The sequence below is a fragment of the Ascaphus truei genome, chromosome 1, assembly GCF_040206685.1.
Source record: "Ascaphus truei isolate aAscTru1 chromosome 1, aAscTru1.hap1, whole genome shotgun sequence".
NCBI lineage: Eukaryota > Metazoa > Chordata > Amphibia > Anura > Ascaphidae > Ascaphus > Ascaphus truei.
The window spans coordinates 81,025,312-81,043,470 of record NC_134483.1 but is presented as its reverse complement, the minus strand read 5'-3'; the positions used below and the strand labels follow the sequence as shown (position 1 = coordinate 81,043,470).

The 18,159-nt window shown below is 42.2% G+C and overlaps 1 protein-coding gene across 7 annotated transcripts in view; it reads right to left on the bottom strand.

The window, feature by feature from the left end:
* The window catches only part of LOC142489437 (trafficking protein particle complex subunit 13), a 46,858-nt gene that overhangs the window by 27,318 nt on the left and 1,381 nt on the right, over window positions 1-18,159 (bottom strand). For 4 of the 7 annotated variants that reach the window (XM_075590150.1, XM_075590172.1, XM_075590183.1 and 1 more), the window contains exons 2-3: window positions 16,818-16,952; window positions 2,199-2,267 (exon numbers count right to left, since the gene is read on the bottom strand). In XM_075590150.1, the coding sequence (XP_075446265.1) occupies window positions 2,199-2,267; window positions 16,818-16,866 (118 nt within the window). In that variant the 5' untranslated portion in view covers window positions 16,867-16,952. The other 3 variants (XM_075590212.1, XM_075590201.1, XM_075590161.1) reach the window with 3 other exon arrangements.

Genomic DNA, 18,159 nt, shown 5'->3' with positions numbered 1-18,159 from the left:
TAGCCGGAGGGAGTCTCTGACCGAGACACTGATTCTAACATCACCCGGTTCCTGAAGCACCAACACATCCTGCTGTATCAACGGACACACCAGAGGTGGCACCAACGGGACGTTCTGGCGTGGATCCCCTGCAGCTCTCAGGCGATTGAGTATATCTCATACATGCTTTTAATTTTACTCTGAGTGCGTTTTTTATATTTTACAGTCCTATAAATACCTTTTTATACTTTATTACACTAGGAGTGCGCCTGTTTTTCTTTTGTTTTTTGCAGATATCTTTGGGATTTGGTGATCCTTACAATCGGGCTGCAAGTCTCCAGTGGACTAAGTACATTTGTGGACTTTAAGTGGTCATCTGGTTTCTATACATTTTTTATTTTATATTTTTTATTTTTCATTTTTGCATTACTTTCTTTATTAATAGTTATTGATGTGATTTATTATAATTTTATTATGTCATACATTCCAGTTTACAATTTATTGTAGGACAGTTGTTTTATTCACAAATTCGCCCTTTGGGGATTCTTTGGTCAAATAGACTTGATATCTTAGTCTGTTGGACACAGCTAAATTATATCTAAATCAGGTATACTAAGGTGCTACTCCAATTTGTTTGTCTTTATACACACACACGAATTAGGGGGTCCCCCAGAGCAAAACGTCACTGTGGGACCTCTCTGTTCCAGAGTTACTTCTTGGTAAAGGTACCGGCGTTACTGCCTGGTTTTTACATCTCGTGTCACACGGGTCAGTAGGAAGCTGCAATATGATGACCTCAGATGACGTTGTGGCTTTCTATTGGTCCGTGTGGGCGAGGTGATTTAAACCTCTATTTTGTTTAGCCTGAAGGGCAGTGAACATCGGTACCCTCACCGGTATGTCTCTTTGGAACCAGGTAAGGGAACTGAACGTCTGTACCCTCAACGGTACGTCTCTCTGGAACCAGGTGTCCCCGAAGCTGAAAATAGTGTGGTCCAGCTTAGGACAGGATTGTGGCATCAAGTACTTGTTTTACACTTTAAGCCTTGTGGTAATTTATATTACTTCTAGAGGGGGCAAATGGAAGATCGCCCCATGAGATAATGGAGACTCAAATGTTTTTGGCTACATTTCAGGATCAAAATTTGGGAAATGTTAAAATTTTCTAAAGAGCTTTCCAGCAATATCATAACCAGGTAGGAAAAATGGAGGAGATAGAGCATGAAAGACTGATGGACACTTGTGATTTATATATGTACTCTGTTGTCAGGTAACACAAAAAAAACAACATTGTACATCCTTTTCTATTTTATTTCTTGTTCACGTCGAACATTAAGTGAAAGTTCTAAGTAAATCTAGGTGCATCCGTAGAGGCTGAAGGAGCAGCACATTGGTAATGCCACTGCTTTTGATTTGAGAAAATCCAGTTAAAATCCTACCGTTGGTGCTCATGATTTTGGAAAAGTGGAGGCTGCCAAACACCACAAAGCACAGGAATTGTGTGCCTCAAACTTATTTGTAACATCTAGTGCCTTCAAGCCATTGCTCAACAATGGCAACGGAAGTCCACACCGCACATGGTGCCTCTGTCCCAAGGTCTTACTGCAATAAACTCTACTTGATGGGAAGCAGATCCCAGCTCTCCATGTGTGGTGGGGAATTCATGAATTGAGAAGTATTATAGCAGGAAAGAGCCCAGATTTGTCCTCTGACTGGCACCAACTTAGATGGCCTTATACTACTTTTCTACGATGAGCGAATGCACAGATGGCTTGGCTCCAACTCATTTAGGCGACAACAGAAGTCTATGGTAGATTTTTGTTCATTTTTCCAACCTACACCACTGCAAAAAAAGAAATTGGGGTATGTGATCTAAACCTCTCAGCAATAAGGGTGATTACCTGCAAGGCTGAAAACAATTGAGGTATTCAATGTAACTGTACTCAAGTCGCAATAATGATAAAATGATTGAAAACATCCCAAACGCTCTCTTTTTCTGTAAAATCAACAGATTTGGAAACCACATGACATGGGGGACCCTTAAGAGAGTGCAGGCCAAAGGCAGCAGAACTAGACTCTTGTGACAGGGCATTTCTAAAGGGGGATTGTTCCATTGTGCTGTACTACTAAATACCAGATTGTTTTAATCACTTGTTCAATATAGAAGCTAGGGAAAAAAAATATCCTGAAAATGTAAAGTTGGCAAAACATTGAGTTACCTGGTAGGTCATTATCTTCACAAGTCACTGGGATATTGGTGAACAAGGTTGGCTTGGTAAGGCGCATCACTGAAAAAAAGAAAGAAAAAAAGTGCACAAAATGAACGTACATAAATTAACCTTTTATTGCTAAAGCTGCAGAATTCCAAAAGTCAAAACCTCTCCAACAATCAGAGCGCTACCTTCTGTGAGTGACCACCCTTTTATTTTGATGTAAGAGATGCCCAGTCTTTGTAATGCCAATATAGAAGGTTCCGAGTGGCGGATCCTGGTCTGTAAATGCCAGTGAAGTACACGCCACTTTCAATAAAGAAATGGAAAAAAAGATGCATAGTGGAGAGTGAGAGCACACAAAGGAAAAATTACAGAAAGTCAAAGCGCAGAAGACGGCAGTAATGAGAATGCTTGGGTGACCATTACTTTTTAATTATCCCATTTCATAAAACTGCTCTGATTCGATGTAGGTGGTGATACCATCTAGAGAAACATGCAAGTTCTCCACAGATTAAATGATAGCATACAGAGCGTTTGAAACCTTACATATCTGTGGTCAACTGTACTTCAGCTACTGGAACTCTTTAGCCATAGGACCACATAATACGGCTAATAAATGGATATGTCTGCTCTGTTTCGAATGTATCAATAACTTTCTGCACAGTGGGCAGACAGAAGAATAGCTGGGAGAATCCAGTACATTTTTTAGCAACTAGACATTTCTAAAGTCTGAATTGGTTTCAGGAACAGCATAACCCCTTGATCACGATTACCAAAGGACAAGTTGAACCACCAATTCTTGTTTTGGAGAACACATGTCACCAGGGCCGCTGACAGCTTTCCTGGGCCCAGGACTATAGTTTCACTGGTTCCCACACTGAGTCAGCGGCCATGCAAACCAATTGGATAGAGAGGGTACTCGTCAGATATTGAGGGGAAGGGCATTCCAGAGGTGTGGGGCAGTTAGTGATTGTAAATTACTCTGAAAAGGGATTTTTTTTTTTTTTTTTTTTTTTTGGATCCGCATATAAAATGTTGTTCTTTATAAGCTGTGTTTGTATATTCAACATATGTAGTCTACATTTTTTTACATTGATGTACATTGTATGTTTCTTTTACGTTACAGCAGGTATGGGAAATAAATCCCTGTAGGTGCTACAAATGTCTCTGCAGTATTGTGCAATATGGCATAGGAGTCCAGGCAAGAGTTAACTTCTTATGCAGTGCATTAAAGCATTGAGTGCTCACTTGAAGGCCATATGATAGGGTAATATAAAGAGTGGTATGCAGGCACCACAGTGGGTGTGTGAAATGTACACTCACTGAAGAGAGCACACCCCACACCCACTTATGGGACAGCACCCCTCAACCCATAGGCATGAGACATAATAAAGACATGAATTGTAGAACTGCAATCACAGAAATACAGGCATACCCCGCATTAACGTACGCAATGGGACCGGAGCATGTATGTAAAGTGAAAATGTACTTAAAGTGAAGCACTACCTTTTCCCCACTTATTGATGCATGCACTGCACTGCAATCGTCATATACGTGCATAACTGATGTAAATAACGCATTTGCAACAGGCTCTACAGTCTCCCCGCTTGCGCACTGCTTCGGTACAGGTAGGGAGCCGGTATTGCTGTTCAGGACGTGATGACAGGCACATGCGTGAGCTGCCGTTTGCCTATTGGGCGATATGTACTTACTCGCGAGTGTACTTAAAGTGAGGTATGCCTGTAAGTAACTCACGAAACCTTCCTGGACAGGTGTAGCGTGCCTCCTTCCAATGAGATGAATCCAAGTAGAGAAGAAAGTGGTGGAGCACTGCTGAAAAAATGAAAGGGCTGGAGGCTGCTTGCAAATTAAAAAATGCTTTAATTTATGGCATTAGTAGACCGGGCTACAAATAAGGTACCTTTCATTTTTTCAGCAGTGCTCCACCACTTTCTTCTCTTACGTTACGGACTTTTTTCATACTTTTCACTCCCTAAGTGGCTGCGTTGCAGAACGTAGGCACTTTTTAAATAATATTAAGTATTTATAACATTTATATAGCATCCTTATCCAGAGAGCTGAACATTACTTCGTAAAACAAAAAAGGTGTGGTTTCATATAGATTTGATTATAGAGTAATTGTTAAGATGTCACTGTGGTGGGTAGGGTGGGAACATTATGGCCAGGCTGTGGGTTAGGTGCGTTAAGAGCTTCTTTGGTTGGTGGATAGGGCTCTCGATTTAGTCTCGTTGGTGGAATGGTGATGGGTCTGACAGTGGGGACACTGGAGGCAATTGGTGAAGTGGGTGAGTGGAGAGTTTGAGATTTTAGGAAGGGGTGAGGCTAGGGGAGATCATGTGCATTTGGGAGGGTGGGAGTGGGATAGGAGGTTAACGGGGGAATGTGAGAGAAGAGATGAGTTCTGAGTTGGCTTCTGAAGATAGTTAAGGAGGGGGCAGATTGGATGTGGTGGGTGAGCTTTTTCCAGTAGAGGGAGGCGAGTAAGGCAAATGATCGGAATCGAGAGGAGGCACAGGGGGTGGAGTGAGGGTTGTGGCAATATACGACAATATACAGAATAAGAGAGGCAGCAAAGACCCCAGTAAATCAAGAACAGATGCTAACCATGGTGTGAACAGGTATTTCCTCTACACAGCGACTCATTCTTTTCTCTAATACTGTACAAAGTTTCATTTGGAAAGTGGAAAAGGCTTTAGTTGCAATAAATCTGTCTTCTAGAGCATTTCATATTTGTTTTCCATTTCTTTAACTGAGAAACATGACACTTTAAAAGCAGCACTCCAGGTTCCATTTTGTTTACATATTTTAGTGATAGGATTGTAGTAGGGGGTCTCCAGCACGGAAATGTGTTAATTTCAGCTCCGAGGAACCCCTGCTTCCTGAGATACTTACCTTCATATGGTATGCCGACATCTCTGTAGGTAGCAGCTCCGACTGGGCTTGTTGGGGGTCAACATAATGGCGGCTTTATATGTCCCGCGTCTTGGGGGGGCAATAGGAAGTCGAGACATTATCCCTTGTGTCTTCCTTTTGGCCCGTGTGACAAGGGACATTTAAACATGGAGATACCGGCACACCCTACAGGAGGTAATTATGTATCTCGGGAAGCAGGAAGTCCCCGGAGCTGAAATTAATACAATTCAGCTCCAGTGACCCCCTGCTTCAATCCTAAAAAAAAAAAAAAAAATAAGTGCAACCTGGACCGCCGCTTTAAATTAAACCAAGTTTATTTTGAGCAGAATATAGATCCAACAAATTAGTGAATGCTGGATAGCTAGGACGAGAACGGGATAGGATACAGAAGATATATCTGCTACAATCCATTTTGTAATGTTCGTTTCATAGTGTAAGGAAGATTGTGGGGTGTGAGAAACACATGTAATTGTTTATGGAACACGAGTTGGTACAGGAAACATCTCCATGGTTTAGATGAGAATATGGGCTGTACACCCAGGCTTCTGATAAGTCATTTCCAAGGATGAGCATATGTTATTGTATTATTGCCACATACTAACAAAGTCACAAAGTCACAAAGTCATGCATAGGTTTATCTGTAGATGAAGAAATTACTATAGGAATCTGTTTTTAGAGTAAATGCGTCAGAACTTAAACTATTTACCACCCAGAAACAAAATTTGTTACAAATTCTCTCCTAAGGAGTGTATGATTGATTGATTGATTATAATGATAGCTGCTGAGAGAGTATCTGAAAGTAAGGGGTGTGGATTTAACGTGTGGCTGGAAAGATTATATGACAGCTGTTGTTGGACAGGCCTGTGAAAATGCAGTCATTGATTCTGAAAGTCAGACAAGTTGGAGTACCTTACATGAAAAATGCTATTCATACAATATGCCAGATACACATGGTAATGCCTTATACAGAGAATAACACTCAGAATAGGGAATGCGTATGTAGGTAGTATTTCTCTGTATAAAGTCTTGGCAGAATACCAGGTCAGTTAAGACAGGGGTGCACAAACTTTGTGCGCTGCGCCCCCCTTGCCTGGCAACCCCTGTGCTCACGCCTCCCCATTCCCCCGTTACCTAAAATCCGGCGTCAAATGGCACGCGGGTTGACGTACATTGCCATGACGTCACGTCACATGACCCCCGCGGCGTAAGGAGAATAAGATTTATCCTGGTTCTGATAGCCTATGTGCATGAGGCATGTAATGAGTTGATTTGTCTCTTAGTAAAAATGTCTATTATTGCTGTGATTATGCGTACAGTCTGAAAGTCTCCCAAAGGGGATCTTTCGTGACGCAGTCACGTCTTTTGTGTATTCTAGTGTCTGAAAATCTCCAGTATATTGTGAACTTCAGACAGTTCACGTTCCTGTCTGCTCCAGCACAGTTTAAATCCTCCTTCAGCTCGGAAGATACTTCCTCTTTGTAAATCCGGTTGCTGGCACTCAGAGGTAATGTCCCCCCTGCTCTCTGAGATAAATGGTATATAAGCTTTGTCTTGAGAGGAGGGTGGGCAGAACCTCGCCTGTGAACAAGGACAACGGCCAAGCCGTGCTGTGTGTCCAGGCATATGCAGATAACATAACTAAGCACCGGGCACCTGTGCAAGGTGTGGGGGTTCTCTGGTCAAACCGTTTGGGTGCGATATCCTGACGTCTAATACTGTTCACAGCTAAGTATTTCAATAAACTATACTTTACTAACTCTTGGTGTGTGCGTGTCCATGTGTGTACTCGTGGGTGACAGACAACCCGAGCATAAGTATTTTCCAAGTCAGTGAAATAAGCATTTCCTGTTAGAACAGGGACGTTTGGTCGTGACCAAAATGTCACCGGGGTTGCCGCAAGTGCCGGCTGCACGCCCGACCAGCCAGGTCTGATAAATGCATGTTTAAATGTCCCGCGTGGGACATCTAAAGATTTACTTATCGGTGCGGGCGGGCTGGTGCAGGAGGGCGGGCTGGTGCAGGAGGGCGGGCTGGTGCAGGAGGGCGGGCTGGTGCAGGAGGGCGGGCTGGTGCAGGAGGACGGGCTGGTGCAGGAGGACGGGCTGGTGCAGGAGGGCGGGCTGGTGCAGGAGGGCGGGCTGGTGCAGGAGGACGGGCTGGTGCAGGAGGGCGGGCTGGTGCAGGAGGGCGGGCTGGTGCAGGAGGGCGGGCTGGTGCAGGAGGGCGGGCTGGTGCAGGAGGGCGGGCTGGTGCAGCAGCGCGTGCTGCTGCGAAATGTCCCGGCTGCGTTTTGGTAGCATTCAAACATCCTAGATCATTTTTGACTATAACCAATATGTCTAAAATGTATCCGTTTATTATTTTGTCTCTACGAATACTATAAAGGGGATGAGACCGCTCATCCGTTTTGAGAAATATATATATACACACATATATATACACACACACACACACACACACACATACATATACACACATACATATACACACATATATACATACATATATATATATTTTTTTTTTTCTTTAGCCCGGGTGGTGAAAAAGTGATTCCACCTCAAAAACCGTGCTCATGGTCCAGTGAGACCAGGTGCTCAAAACTTGTGACAAAGTCCGCTCCGGAGAGTAGGCCAGTCCGTGCCATAAGCAGTCCTCTCCAGCCGAAGCCTTGGAGTCCTGCTGTTACATCGACGTCGTCATCCGAGGAATCCGACGTCCATCCTGTTCCCTCCTAGTGCAGCTGACGCCGCAGGAGGGTCCAAGTCTTTAGGGTGTTCGGCTGACGCCTACTAACCCACCGCAATCTTCCCCCGAAGGGATGGCGACTACTAGCCAGCACTCAGTCTTTGCTCTCCGGAGAGAGGGGTGACGATAACCCAACAAACGAGACATCAAAAATCCATGGTGCAAGTGCTCCTGTGCACTGTGTGATGCAGTGCAGGAAGTGCTCTGACAGACGACACAAAAAAGTGTGCACGAGTGCACGCCCGGCCCTTTACATATACATACATACATACATATATATATATTGTGACAAACGCCCCTCTTTTGTAGTGCTGACGTCTGTCTGGGTTCTTCCCGACACAGTCTTCTAGGGTTATTTAATACAAAAACAGGATCATGCAAAGTATTAAGCTGCTTAACTCAGGCTTCTGCCTGCTTTATTTTCATCCAAGTAAGGTACTGCAGCTTTAACATGTGTAGGTTAGAGGTACTCAGATACTTTCATTCAGCAGTTCACTCATTTCATTGTTACAGTATTTCCCACACTGTTATTTCAAGTAAAAAGAAACCAAATTATATAAACAAAATCCTATCCCTTTCAGGGATCTAACTACACATAGAATCAGTCTCTCTAACAGCTGCTGGCCAACTAACCTGGTTCCCCAGCTTAAAACAATGCTCTCTCATTTAGGGTCACTTAGATACAGCAGTCTTTTAGCAACAGCAGTAAACATTTGTTTGGTCTTATCTGTTCGTGGTGGGAACTCGGTCCCGTGTCCAGGCAAATCCTCTGGTACTGTGATACGTGGAGAGGCCGTCAACCCCGATACTGGATGCAGGGGAGCAGCGATACCCCCAGCCTCCAGGCTCCAAGGAGAGAGAGAGAGAAATGCAAAACCTCTCTGCTCTAAATACCTGTGCATGTGATTAGAAGAGCAGGTGAGGGAGAACTAGAGCCATGGTAATCTGTGGTCTGGATTTTCCATCCAGCTGCCTGAGTTAATGTGAAGCTGTGGAACGGATCATTTGTAACTATTCCTGCACTTTCTGCTCTAAAATGGGGCAGAAAGCTGCCTAACATCTTTGGACTATGTCACATATCCCCCTCCCCAGCTCACACCTACTGGGGTGAGCGGCCATGGACCTCACTGGGGTGAGCGTCCTACCTGAAATACTTGAGCTAACTCCTCAGTACAACATTAAGTATTCACATGACACGAATATGAACTTTTTCCACGGCAATTATGGACAATACGTTTCGTCATAAGAGACTATACTTGGCAAACATATTTTTTTGTTGCTCTCTATTAGGGAACTATTTTGAAAAATAAATGTCTAGCACACATTCTTGCAACCCAGGATCTGCTAAATATATTCACAAAACCAGACAATTTCTATTACCTCCCTGGGTTTTTCTACTCTAGAATATGAACCTCATTATAAATTTACCAACCGAAAAGGGCATTTTTTTTTTTTTTTTCCATATTGTAAGCAACCAATATTTTTTTTTTTTTCTTATACTACAGCCTTGTAATCTTAAGGGCCATCAACCCTGTATATTAATTTGTAGTTTAGCTACATTTTCAACACAGAGAACCAATATAACATTGTAATATTGACAAAAATGCTTATTTGCAAAGTTAAGTGTCCGTGACATAGTCCACACGTGTAATAAAAAAAATAAATCGGTCAGTTCCCCCAAACATTTTTTTTTTTTTTTTTTTTTTTGGACTTCCAGTCTATTGCATCCTTTGACTTTATTTCATAGTCCGCTGCAACCTGCAAATGACTGGACTGTTTCTTTAGCTTCTGATGAGACCCTTGGACCGGATTCTCCTTGGCTCCACAGTGTGGTCCAGATTGGTGAGATATGGAACTATTCAGGCGCCGTGTTAACCTTCGTTGTTTTTTCTTTTCAATCTTTGATTTCCCTTTTGTGGCCATTATCAGGCCTTTGGGTTTTGGAGACCTAGTTGCCTCTGTACAAACGTAGTCCATATTAACCACGTCATCAGGATCTGTCAACAAGTTTGTGTTTTCAGGAACTGCCACCCACTTGGCTAAAACATCTTCTGTGGTGTCCTGGGTGTGTCCACTGGTTTGATAATCTTCTGGACAACGTAAATGAAATTGAGGATCTGGATTTTTGAATCCCAGATCAGGGAGAATATTCTCAGGAGGGTGCCTATCTGTTTCTGGAATAACAGCAGCACAATCAAAGTCAATTCTTTCTCCTTCCTCTTTGTCATCAGTGAGGGCATTGAGTTTACTTTCCCTGGTCTCCTTTTGTGACCGTGTCTCTTTTAGCCTTGGAATCTCTTTCTCCAACTTCATCTTTATAGCAAATCGTAATATTGCAACAGCATTGAAGATACACGTATAGGAACGTACAGCTTGCTTGGTTAGGAGGTAGGATTGATAGCCCGACTGAACCACTTTAGCCGCTTCTCCCATGTCCGTCATCTGTTTCAGAGCGAGGTTTAACTCTGTTTCATTTTCTCTATTCTTGACCTGCAGCTGCAGGTGCTCCTTCCGGGTCTTGTCCAGCTCCAGCTGCAGCCGGGCCCCCTCATTTGCCGTGTGGTCCAGCTGCTTGTAGATATCGGCCATCTCGCTTTTATAGCGCAGTGTCAGGCAAACCACCTGACGGACGGACACCTCCTCTCTCTTGGCGCACTGTATCTCGCGCTCAGCCATCTGCAGCTCTTCAACCTGATCGTGCCAGACCTCCCTCAGGGTCTTCACCTCTTTCTGGTGCTTGCTCTGGGTTTGCATCAGCGCCTCCATTTTTTGGAGCTCTGCAGTTTGTGTCGCCTGGATCGCCGCTGATTCTGTATTCTGCAGTGCTTCCTGCATTTCTAACTTTTCCTGGATCAATTGCTTCTCCACTTTTTCTGCTTGGTGAAGCTTCTCATCACCTTCACTGATCTGGTCAGTCAAGTCTGAATTTTTCTGTGTCAGACTTACATTCTCTCTTTTTACAGTCTCTAAATTACTCAGGGTATTCTCATAGGTTTTCTTCAATGTACACAGCTCTGTGCTGCGAGCGTAGACCTCATGGCGTGAGAGTTCCAGCTCTGCTTTAAGCGCGCTAGCCTCTTGCCGAGAAACCCCCAACTCTGTGATGAAGTTTTGCACATCTTTCTGGGACATCTCATAGCATAGTTTCCAGTCAGTTCTTGTTTTCTTTGATTCGCTTGGCTCTCTGCCTATGATGGTAGCAGTAGCCTTTGTCATCTCTAGGCGTGTCGTCATTCCTGGGACGATTGCGCCAGGCCCTATGGGCTGTTGCTCATCTCGGCGCCTTTCTGACGCATGTCCTGACAGTGCAGGTTCAAGTGGCTTGGTCACTTCCCCTGTGACTTGAGGAACAGTTTTCTTTCTTTTTGCTTTATTAGCTCCAGAGATATCAGTGGTCCTGGGCACACACTCACTGTTATCAGCTTCCACATCTTGCTTGCACTCACAGGGCGTTGCTTGCTTTTGCAGCTGTTTGTCTTTGAAAATTTTGGGGCACACATCTTCCATGTGACCTACTTCACGACAGGCCCAGCATACTAAATTCATCTGTGGGTACGGCTCTCCTCCAGGGTCGTGATCATAGTATGGCCTGAAGGGACACTGTTTTGTATGGTTACGTACATTACACAACAAACATTTCACGTCGGCCATTTTAGAAACCCGGCAGGGACAATTTGCTAGCTGCAATTTCACTTACTTCAGCAGCTTACATACAGCACTTGCTAGCTGCAAATTCACTCACTTCAGCAAAAGGCATAAGCTTTACAAACAGCACTTGCTAGATGCAAAAATTTTTTTTTTTTTCTTCAGCAAAACATTTTGGTTTTCTGTTTGGGTTCAGGGTGCTATTGCATCCACACTTCGCACATTCTCTGTGTATGCTAGAAGCACAACTGATATACACAGCGGGACAGACTTCACTCATAGCATCTGTACTTTAGTTCAGCTGGGCGGCCATTTTAACCCCCCGCATTTATTTGCAAACCCACAGACTTTTTAGTGTCTGCCCGCATTCTCCACCATATGTGACAAACGCCCCTCTTTTGTAGTGCTGACGTCTGTCTGGGTTCTTCCCGACACAGTCTTCTAGGGTTATTTAATACAAAAACAGGATCATGCAAAGTATTAAGCTGCTTAACTCAGGCTTCTGCCGGCTTTATTTTCATCCAAGTAAGGTACTGCAGCTTTAACATGTGTAGGTTAGAGGTACTCAGATACTTTCATTCAGCAGTTCACTCATTTCATTGTTACAGTATTTCCCACACTGTTATTTCAAGTAAAAAGAAACCAAATTATATAAACAAAATCCTATCCCTTTCAGGGATCTAACTACACATAGAATCAGTCTCTCTAACAGCTGCTGGCCAACTAACCTGGTTCCCCAGCTTAAAACAATGCTCTCTCATTTAGGGTCACTTAGATACAGCACAGTCTTTTAGCAACAGCAGTAAACATTTGTTTGGTCTTATCTGTTCGTGGTGGGAACTCGGTCCCGTGTCCAGGCAAATCCTCTGGTACTGTGATACGTGAGGGGCCGTCAACCCCGATACTGGATGCAGGGGAGCAGCGATACCCCCAGCCTCCAGGCTCCAAGGAGAGAGAGAGAGAAATGCAAAACCTCTCTGCTCTAAATACCTGTGCATGTGATTAGAAGAGCAGGTGAGGGAGAACTAGAGCCATGGTAATCTGTGGTCTGGATTTTCCATCCAGCTGCCTGAGTTAATGGAAAGCTGTGGAACGGATCATTTGTAACTATTCCTGCACTTTCTGCTCTAAAATGGGGCAGAAAGCTGCCTAACATCTTTGGACTATGTCACAATATATACATACACCATAATACTGAGTTAAGTTATGGTGAGTAAAAAGTGACAAAAACCCTCAACAGGAAAGTAAATATGCAAATACAACTGTATGCTCATCTGCATGTCTTAGGCAGGTCTGCAACCCCGCCTTTCCCCATTATCACCCAGCACACAGCACTTCCACTGCAGCAAGGGATTCTGGGAAATTACACCTTAACCCTGGCTGTGCTCAAAGCTGTGACCATGCAGCAAGCTTAAGCCTATAGGGAACCATGTTAAAAATGGTTTTTGAGGCAAAAAGTGACACTGTGTGCTCATTTGCATGTCATTTCCCAGAATCCCTTGCTGCAGTGGAAGTGCTGTATGGGTGATAATGGGGAAAGGCGGGGTTGCAGACCTGCCTAAGACATGCAGATGAGCATACAGTTATATATATATATATATATATATATATATATATATATATAATACTGAGTTAAGTTATGGTGAGTAAAAAAAAGTGACAAAAACCCTCCACAGGAAAGCAAATATGCAAATATAGCTGTATGCTCATCTGTGCAAATCAGTTTTAAGCATAATGTTAAATTGAAACAGTGAAAACGCAATCCTAACTGGAGAGATGTATGTACTGTGGGCTGATAAGTATCAGATTATACCATTTCTGGCTTGTAGCTGCTTAGAAGGATAATTAGTATCAGTAGTGTGGTGATCCCTGCAACAATAGTAACACTATCCGGTCAATTTGTCTGCCAATAACCTGAAGAAGCGTGGCTACACGTGAAACGATCGTCGGGAAAAGACGTCACAAGCTGACGTCATTAGAAGTGGCGACATCCAGTAACCCTACACACCGAGAGAGTCAGGCTTGTATTCACCATGAAGTCTCAGCGTTGACTTTGATCCTCCGTGATCAAGCTGTGATTGTACTGCTTTTGTTTTGGGATATTAATTTTCTGCCTGCTCCTGTGGGCGTTACACTATTAGTACTGGTATACACCCTGATATCAAGGTTGTTATTTGCGGCATGAATATCCAAACAAATTGACCGGATAGTGTTACTATTGTTGCAGGGATCACCACTACTGATACTAATTATCCTTCTAAGCAGCTACAAGCCAGAAATGGTATAATCTGATACTTATCAGCCCACAGTACATACATCTCTCCAGTTAGGATTGCGTTTTCACTGTTTCAGTTTAACATTATGCTTAAAACTGATTATGGATGTTTATAGACAGCAGAGTTTAATATCTATATAGATTGCTCCTCTGGATTATACTGACTGTACTAAGCCACTTCTATAAGGGTTTTTTTAAGTGTATGAATAAATGTGCGTTTTTAACGAGTAATTAAACTATTAAAACTTTAATAACTAAAAAGCCCTAAAACAGAAACTTTTCTGAAGGATCATTGTTATCCACGCTCTCTTTCCGGCATTGAGTGCTAAAATAAAGGGGAATCTATCTGATCCTCTTGGGATCATCACTGTTAATAAATTTGTCTCTACGAATAAAGATTAGAAACTGCTAAAATATCTGTCTGGTGCTTACACAAGGATCTATATACAAATTAAAGAAACTTATTCACCTCCATAATTTTCCTATAACAAAACACACACACACACACACACACACACACACACACACACACACACACACGACTTAAATGACCAAATGTGTGGTTTCTATTACATTGTTTAAAAAAAATCTACATAATATGTCAGATGCTTGTAAATACGCTGTAGCCTACTTGGTTCTGTGTGCAAGGGATTAAGAGGGAATTAGAATTGTACTATATCAATATAAAAATAAATTAGGACAAAAATATTTTTAAATATTGATTTTTAATTGAACAAATTAATTTAGCTCTAATTCATTTGTAGAGGAACACACAACCAGGGCCACACTTGCAAGCTTTAACTCTATGGACCACAAGTAAAGCATTGCAGGGTTAATAGAAAATACTCTCAATTGTAGTTTAGCTAGCACGTTATAGAACCTGCACAGCACAGATGGTCCCTTGTTATCCGTTCTGCAAACTAGCGTCACATAGTGAAAGTTTCGTAGAGCGGTTTCCGTGTTCATGGTTGGCGGCGAGCCTCGGATAATCCGTCCCGCGGATTGCACTGTGTTGAACCGGATAATCCGTTCATCGCAAAGTGAAACGGCGGATAGCGAGGACCCCCTGTAGAGCTAAAGCAATGTACGAATACTAAAGGAATTGGTTACAGCAACAAACTAAACATTAACGTCTCTATTTAATATGGGGAGAAGTTAATGAACAGTTTCCAATACATTATATTATGTTTAAGTGAATGCAATGTACTGCACTGTCAAATCAGCATTACCCGCTTTTCACCATACTGAATAGGGAACAGCAACAATTCATTATAAAGAGTTAAATTAGAAAATTGTAAAATATTATAAAATGTGGAATAGATTTTCCAAAAGTCTAAAATTCAAAAACTATAGCATAGTCTTATAATTTTCTGTATGTACAAATAAGTAAAAAGATGCACCACAGACTTAATTTATGGCAACCTCTCCTCTGACCATACATATTGGTGTCACTGCTTATTAAAGAAAAACTGCTTCTTAAAAAAAGTTCATTCATTTACAAAATGTACAAGAATTCTGTTGACAATACGAGCCTAATACTATCCACAATAGTGCTGCAAAAACTATCAGTAAAATAATAGGAATATTCTTCATCTAAAGCAATAGCCAAGTGCACAATATCAATTCATTGCATGCGTACAGGATTATATAGAAGCATCCAGAAAATTCTTAATGGTGCCCATCCTTAATTAGGCAAATTCAACTACAGAATATGGCACAGTTAGACTAGATAATGCTAAGCTGTAAAGGCACCTTATAAATAAACCAAGTTATTGAACCAGAAGGTGCATCAAGCCATTCTTTTAATACAGCCCTGTTTATTTATACAGGAGTAGGAGGCTCTGCTGCTTTGCATGCATATTTATGAGTGGACTTCAATGCATGCGAGTTACATGCTTAAAATCATTCCATGTTTGTGAACGAATAAGTCAATTTGACCAGTAAGTTTTAATTCAGTTTTAAGTAATGTCCCAGTGAATTCACAATATAGCAAGTCACAAAAAACCCAGATCTCATTAATGTCTCGTCGCATTGTTGCATTGCAGGTTGGGAGCAAATGACGCCTGATCACTCTGTTCAGTTGTTCCCAGACCTCTTCCAAACTGTGACCTCCACAAACAGATGGTACAATTGTCCACTTCCCTCTATGGAATGATTGAAGCTTCAGTCTATTTAAATTGCTCTTCAGCTCCTCGGAAAGTGGGATGATCTTATCGCGACTGTCCCCCCCCTGAGTACAAATGCTCCATGACCGCCTGAGCACCATCTTCTCATTGACGGGTGTCTTTTTATGCTCGCGCCGCTTTTCGCAAGCAATGCGGTTCTGTTCTAATTTCCCCGTTTGCACCTGAACTAAAGTTTTTGTATTGATCACATTGGGTTGGAATTCCAAGAGGCCAAGTGTGCAATCGTAGCTTTGAGAGGACACCTGCGATTTCAGGGCAGTTGAATGATGATCTGCATTCAGAATTTCCTCTTCTAAAATGAAAGGTGGACATCTTTCAGGTTTGAGTGCAGCGCTCTGTATATGACTTGGAAACCACGGAACAAAACTAGCTAAGGGTCGAGTACGAAATTCTTGTAATGCTCCTGCTGTTATTTTTTGCAATTCTTCTTCTGTGCTTTGTAAAGGACGATAGTGCAAAACCACTTCCATTCCCAAAGTAAGGACCAGAGCTTCTTATATCAATTAGAAGGCTTTATCCCCATGATTGTTGCATCAGAGGTGAACAGGAACACAATGATAAAGATTGCCTTTGCCACATAGCAGATCAGTGTTCCCAGTGGTTTGAGCCGTAGCTCGCTAAAATGTTACAGTTTGTTCTCTTGTGATCATTTTAATCTAACAAAATGTGTTTTATGCCGTCACTCTTTTAGACATTGTTTGCTCTTGCTTACGTCGTGTCCAGTCGAAATGATCTTGCGGCTTGTATGAATTCAGTAAATGAATAGGGAATTCTTAATGCTCCTTCAGCTATATTCTGCAATAATCTTTAATCACTTTGCTAATACAAATGGTACTTAACTACTTCCTTGCCGAGTATTGTCCAGTGTTTCTTCATTTAAGTTGACCATCTTGCCTCACAGCTGCAGTGTAGCAAATCACCACAGTTCCAAGAAGAATTTTAATCCAAGTTGGCCGCGTCATACGTGAACAGGACCTGAAGCAGAAGCATTGCAGAAAATAATAGTTGTGATCTAGAATAAAGCTAATTCTAGCTCCTGCGAACCAAGACTGTCTTAATCCATTATCTGCCGTTACTGGTTATACAGTAAAGTCATACTATACTCGTAGCCAAAGTTTTGCAGTATGTTTCAAAACTAAAGGGAATTACTGGTACAGTAATCTCTGGTAGTTCAGAAATCAATACCACTTGCATTACATATAGCAATAAAAGAAATGCACACAAAATCAATCCCCACCCTATAGTGCTTATAGCTTTTTAATGCCTGAGGCGCAGAAATTGTGTGCCTTGACTGATTATGCAAAGCTGATACCAAGACTTGTGTGCAAATGTGTTCACTGATTGTAAGTTCATAGTATTTAACATGCTGTTAAGAGACTATGTATCTTCATGGATACACCCCAGAACACCAGTTGCTACAAATAGTCAGCTTCCTTCTATCACGGGATAAATCCACATCTCTGTATTATGGTGGTTCTGGACTCTTTATGCAACCTGATTAGGCGCTTACACATTCCCAAAACAGCAATAACTTCCAATATTTTCACATCGTTATCCATTAAGCATTTTTAGCATTACAAAATGCAAAAACTCTAGACCTTAGGATGACACCGGTTATTTCTGGTTTGTGAAAAATGTAAATAATGAGATTTCATCCTCAAGCTCAAAACAAAAGTTTTTGATCCACCATTCACCTAGAATCCAATTCCCTATAAGTGCAATTTTTGACTGTTTAATGCCTTCAATGTGCACCAGATCACCACAACATTCCACAAACAAAAAACTACTAATCCACTCTGATATACAGTGCCCTACGGGCATACCTAGTACTACATGGGCCCTTATGACATACCAAGTATGTCATGGGCACTTATTTATTACTTTTAGGGGCTGATCAGGCTGACTGCTTTCATGGAGGGCCAGTCCGATCCATTTGGAAGATAAGCCCCCTCCATTTCCGGCATCTGGGGACCGAGTGCATCATGTGATCGCCCAAGGGAAGTAATGGAGGTCCAGTGGCACTGTCAGTGTTAAATATTTGTATGAATATGGATAGTTACATTACAAATATATGAATATAGTATATTATACATAAATATATTACCTCTTCTCGCTGCCCGTGAAAGCTAAAACTGGTTACATTTAGTCCCTCATTAAGTCTTGCCAGCTCAAAATATCACTA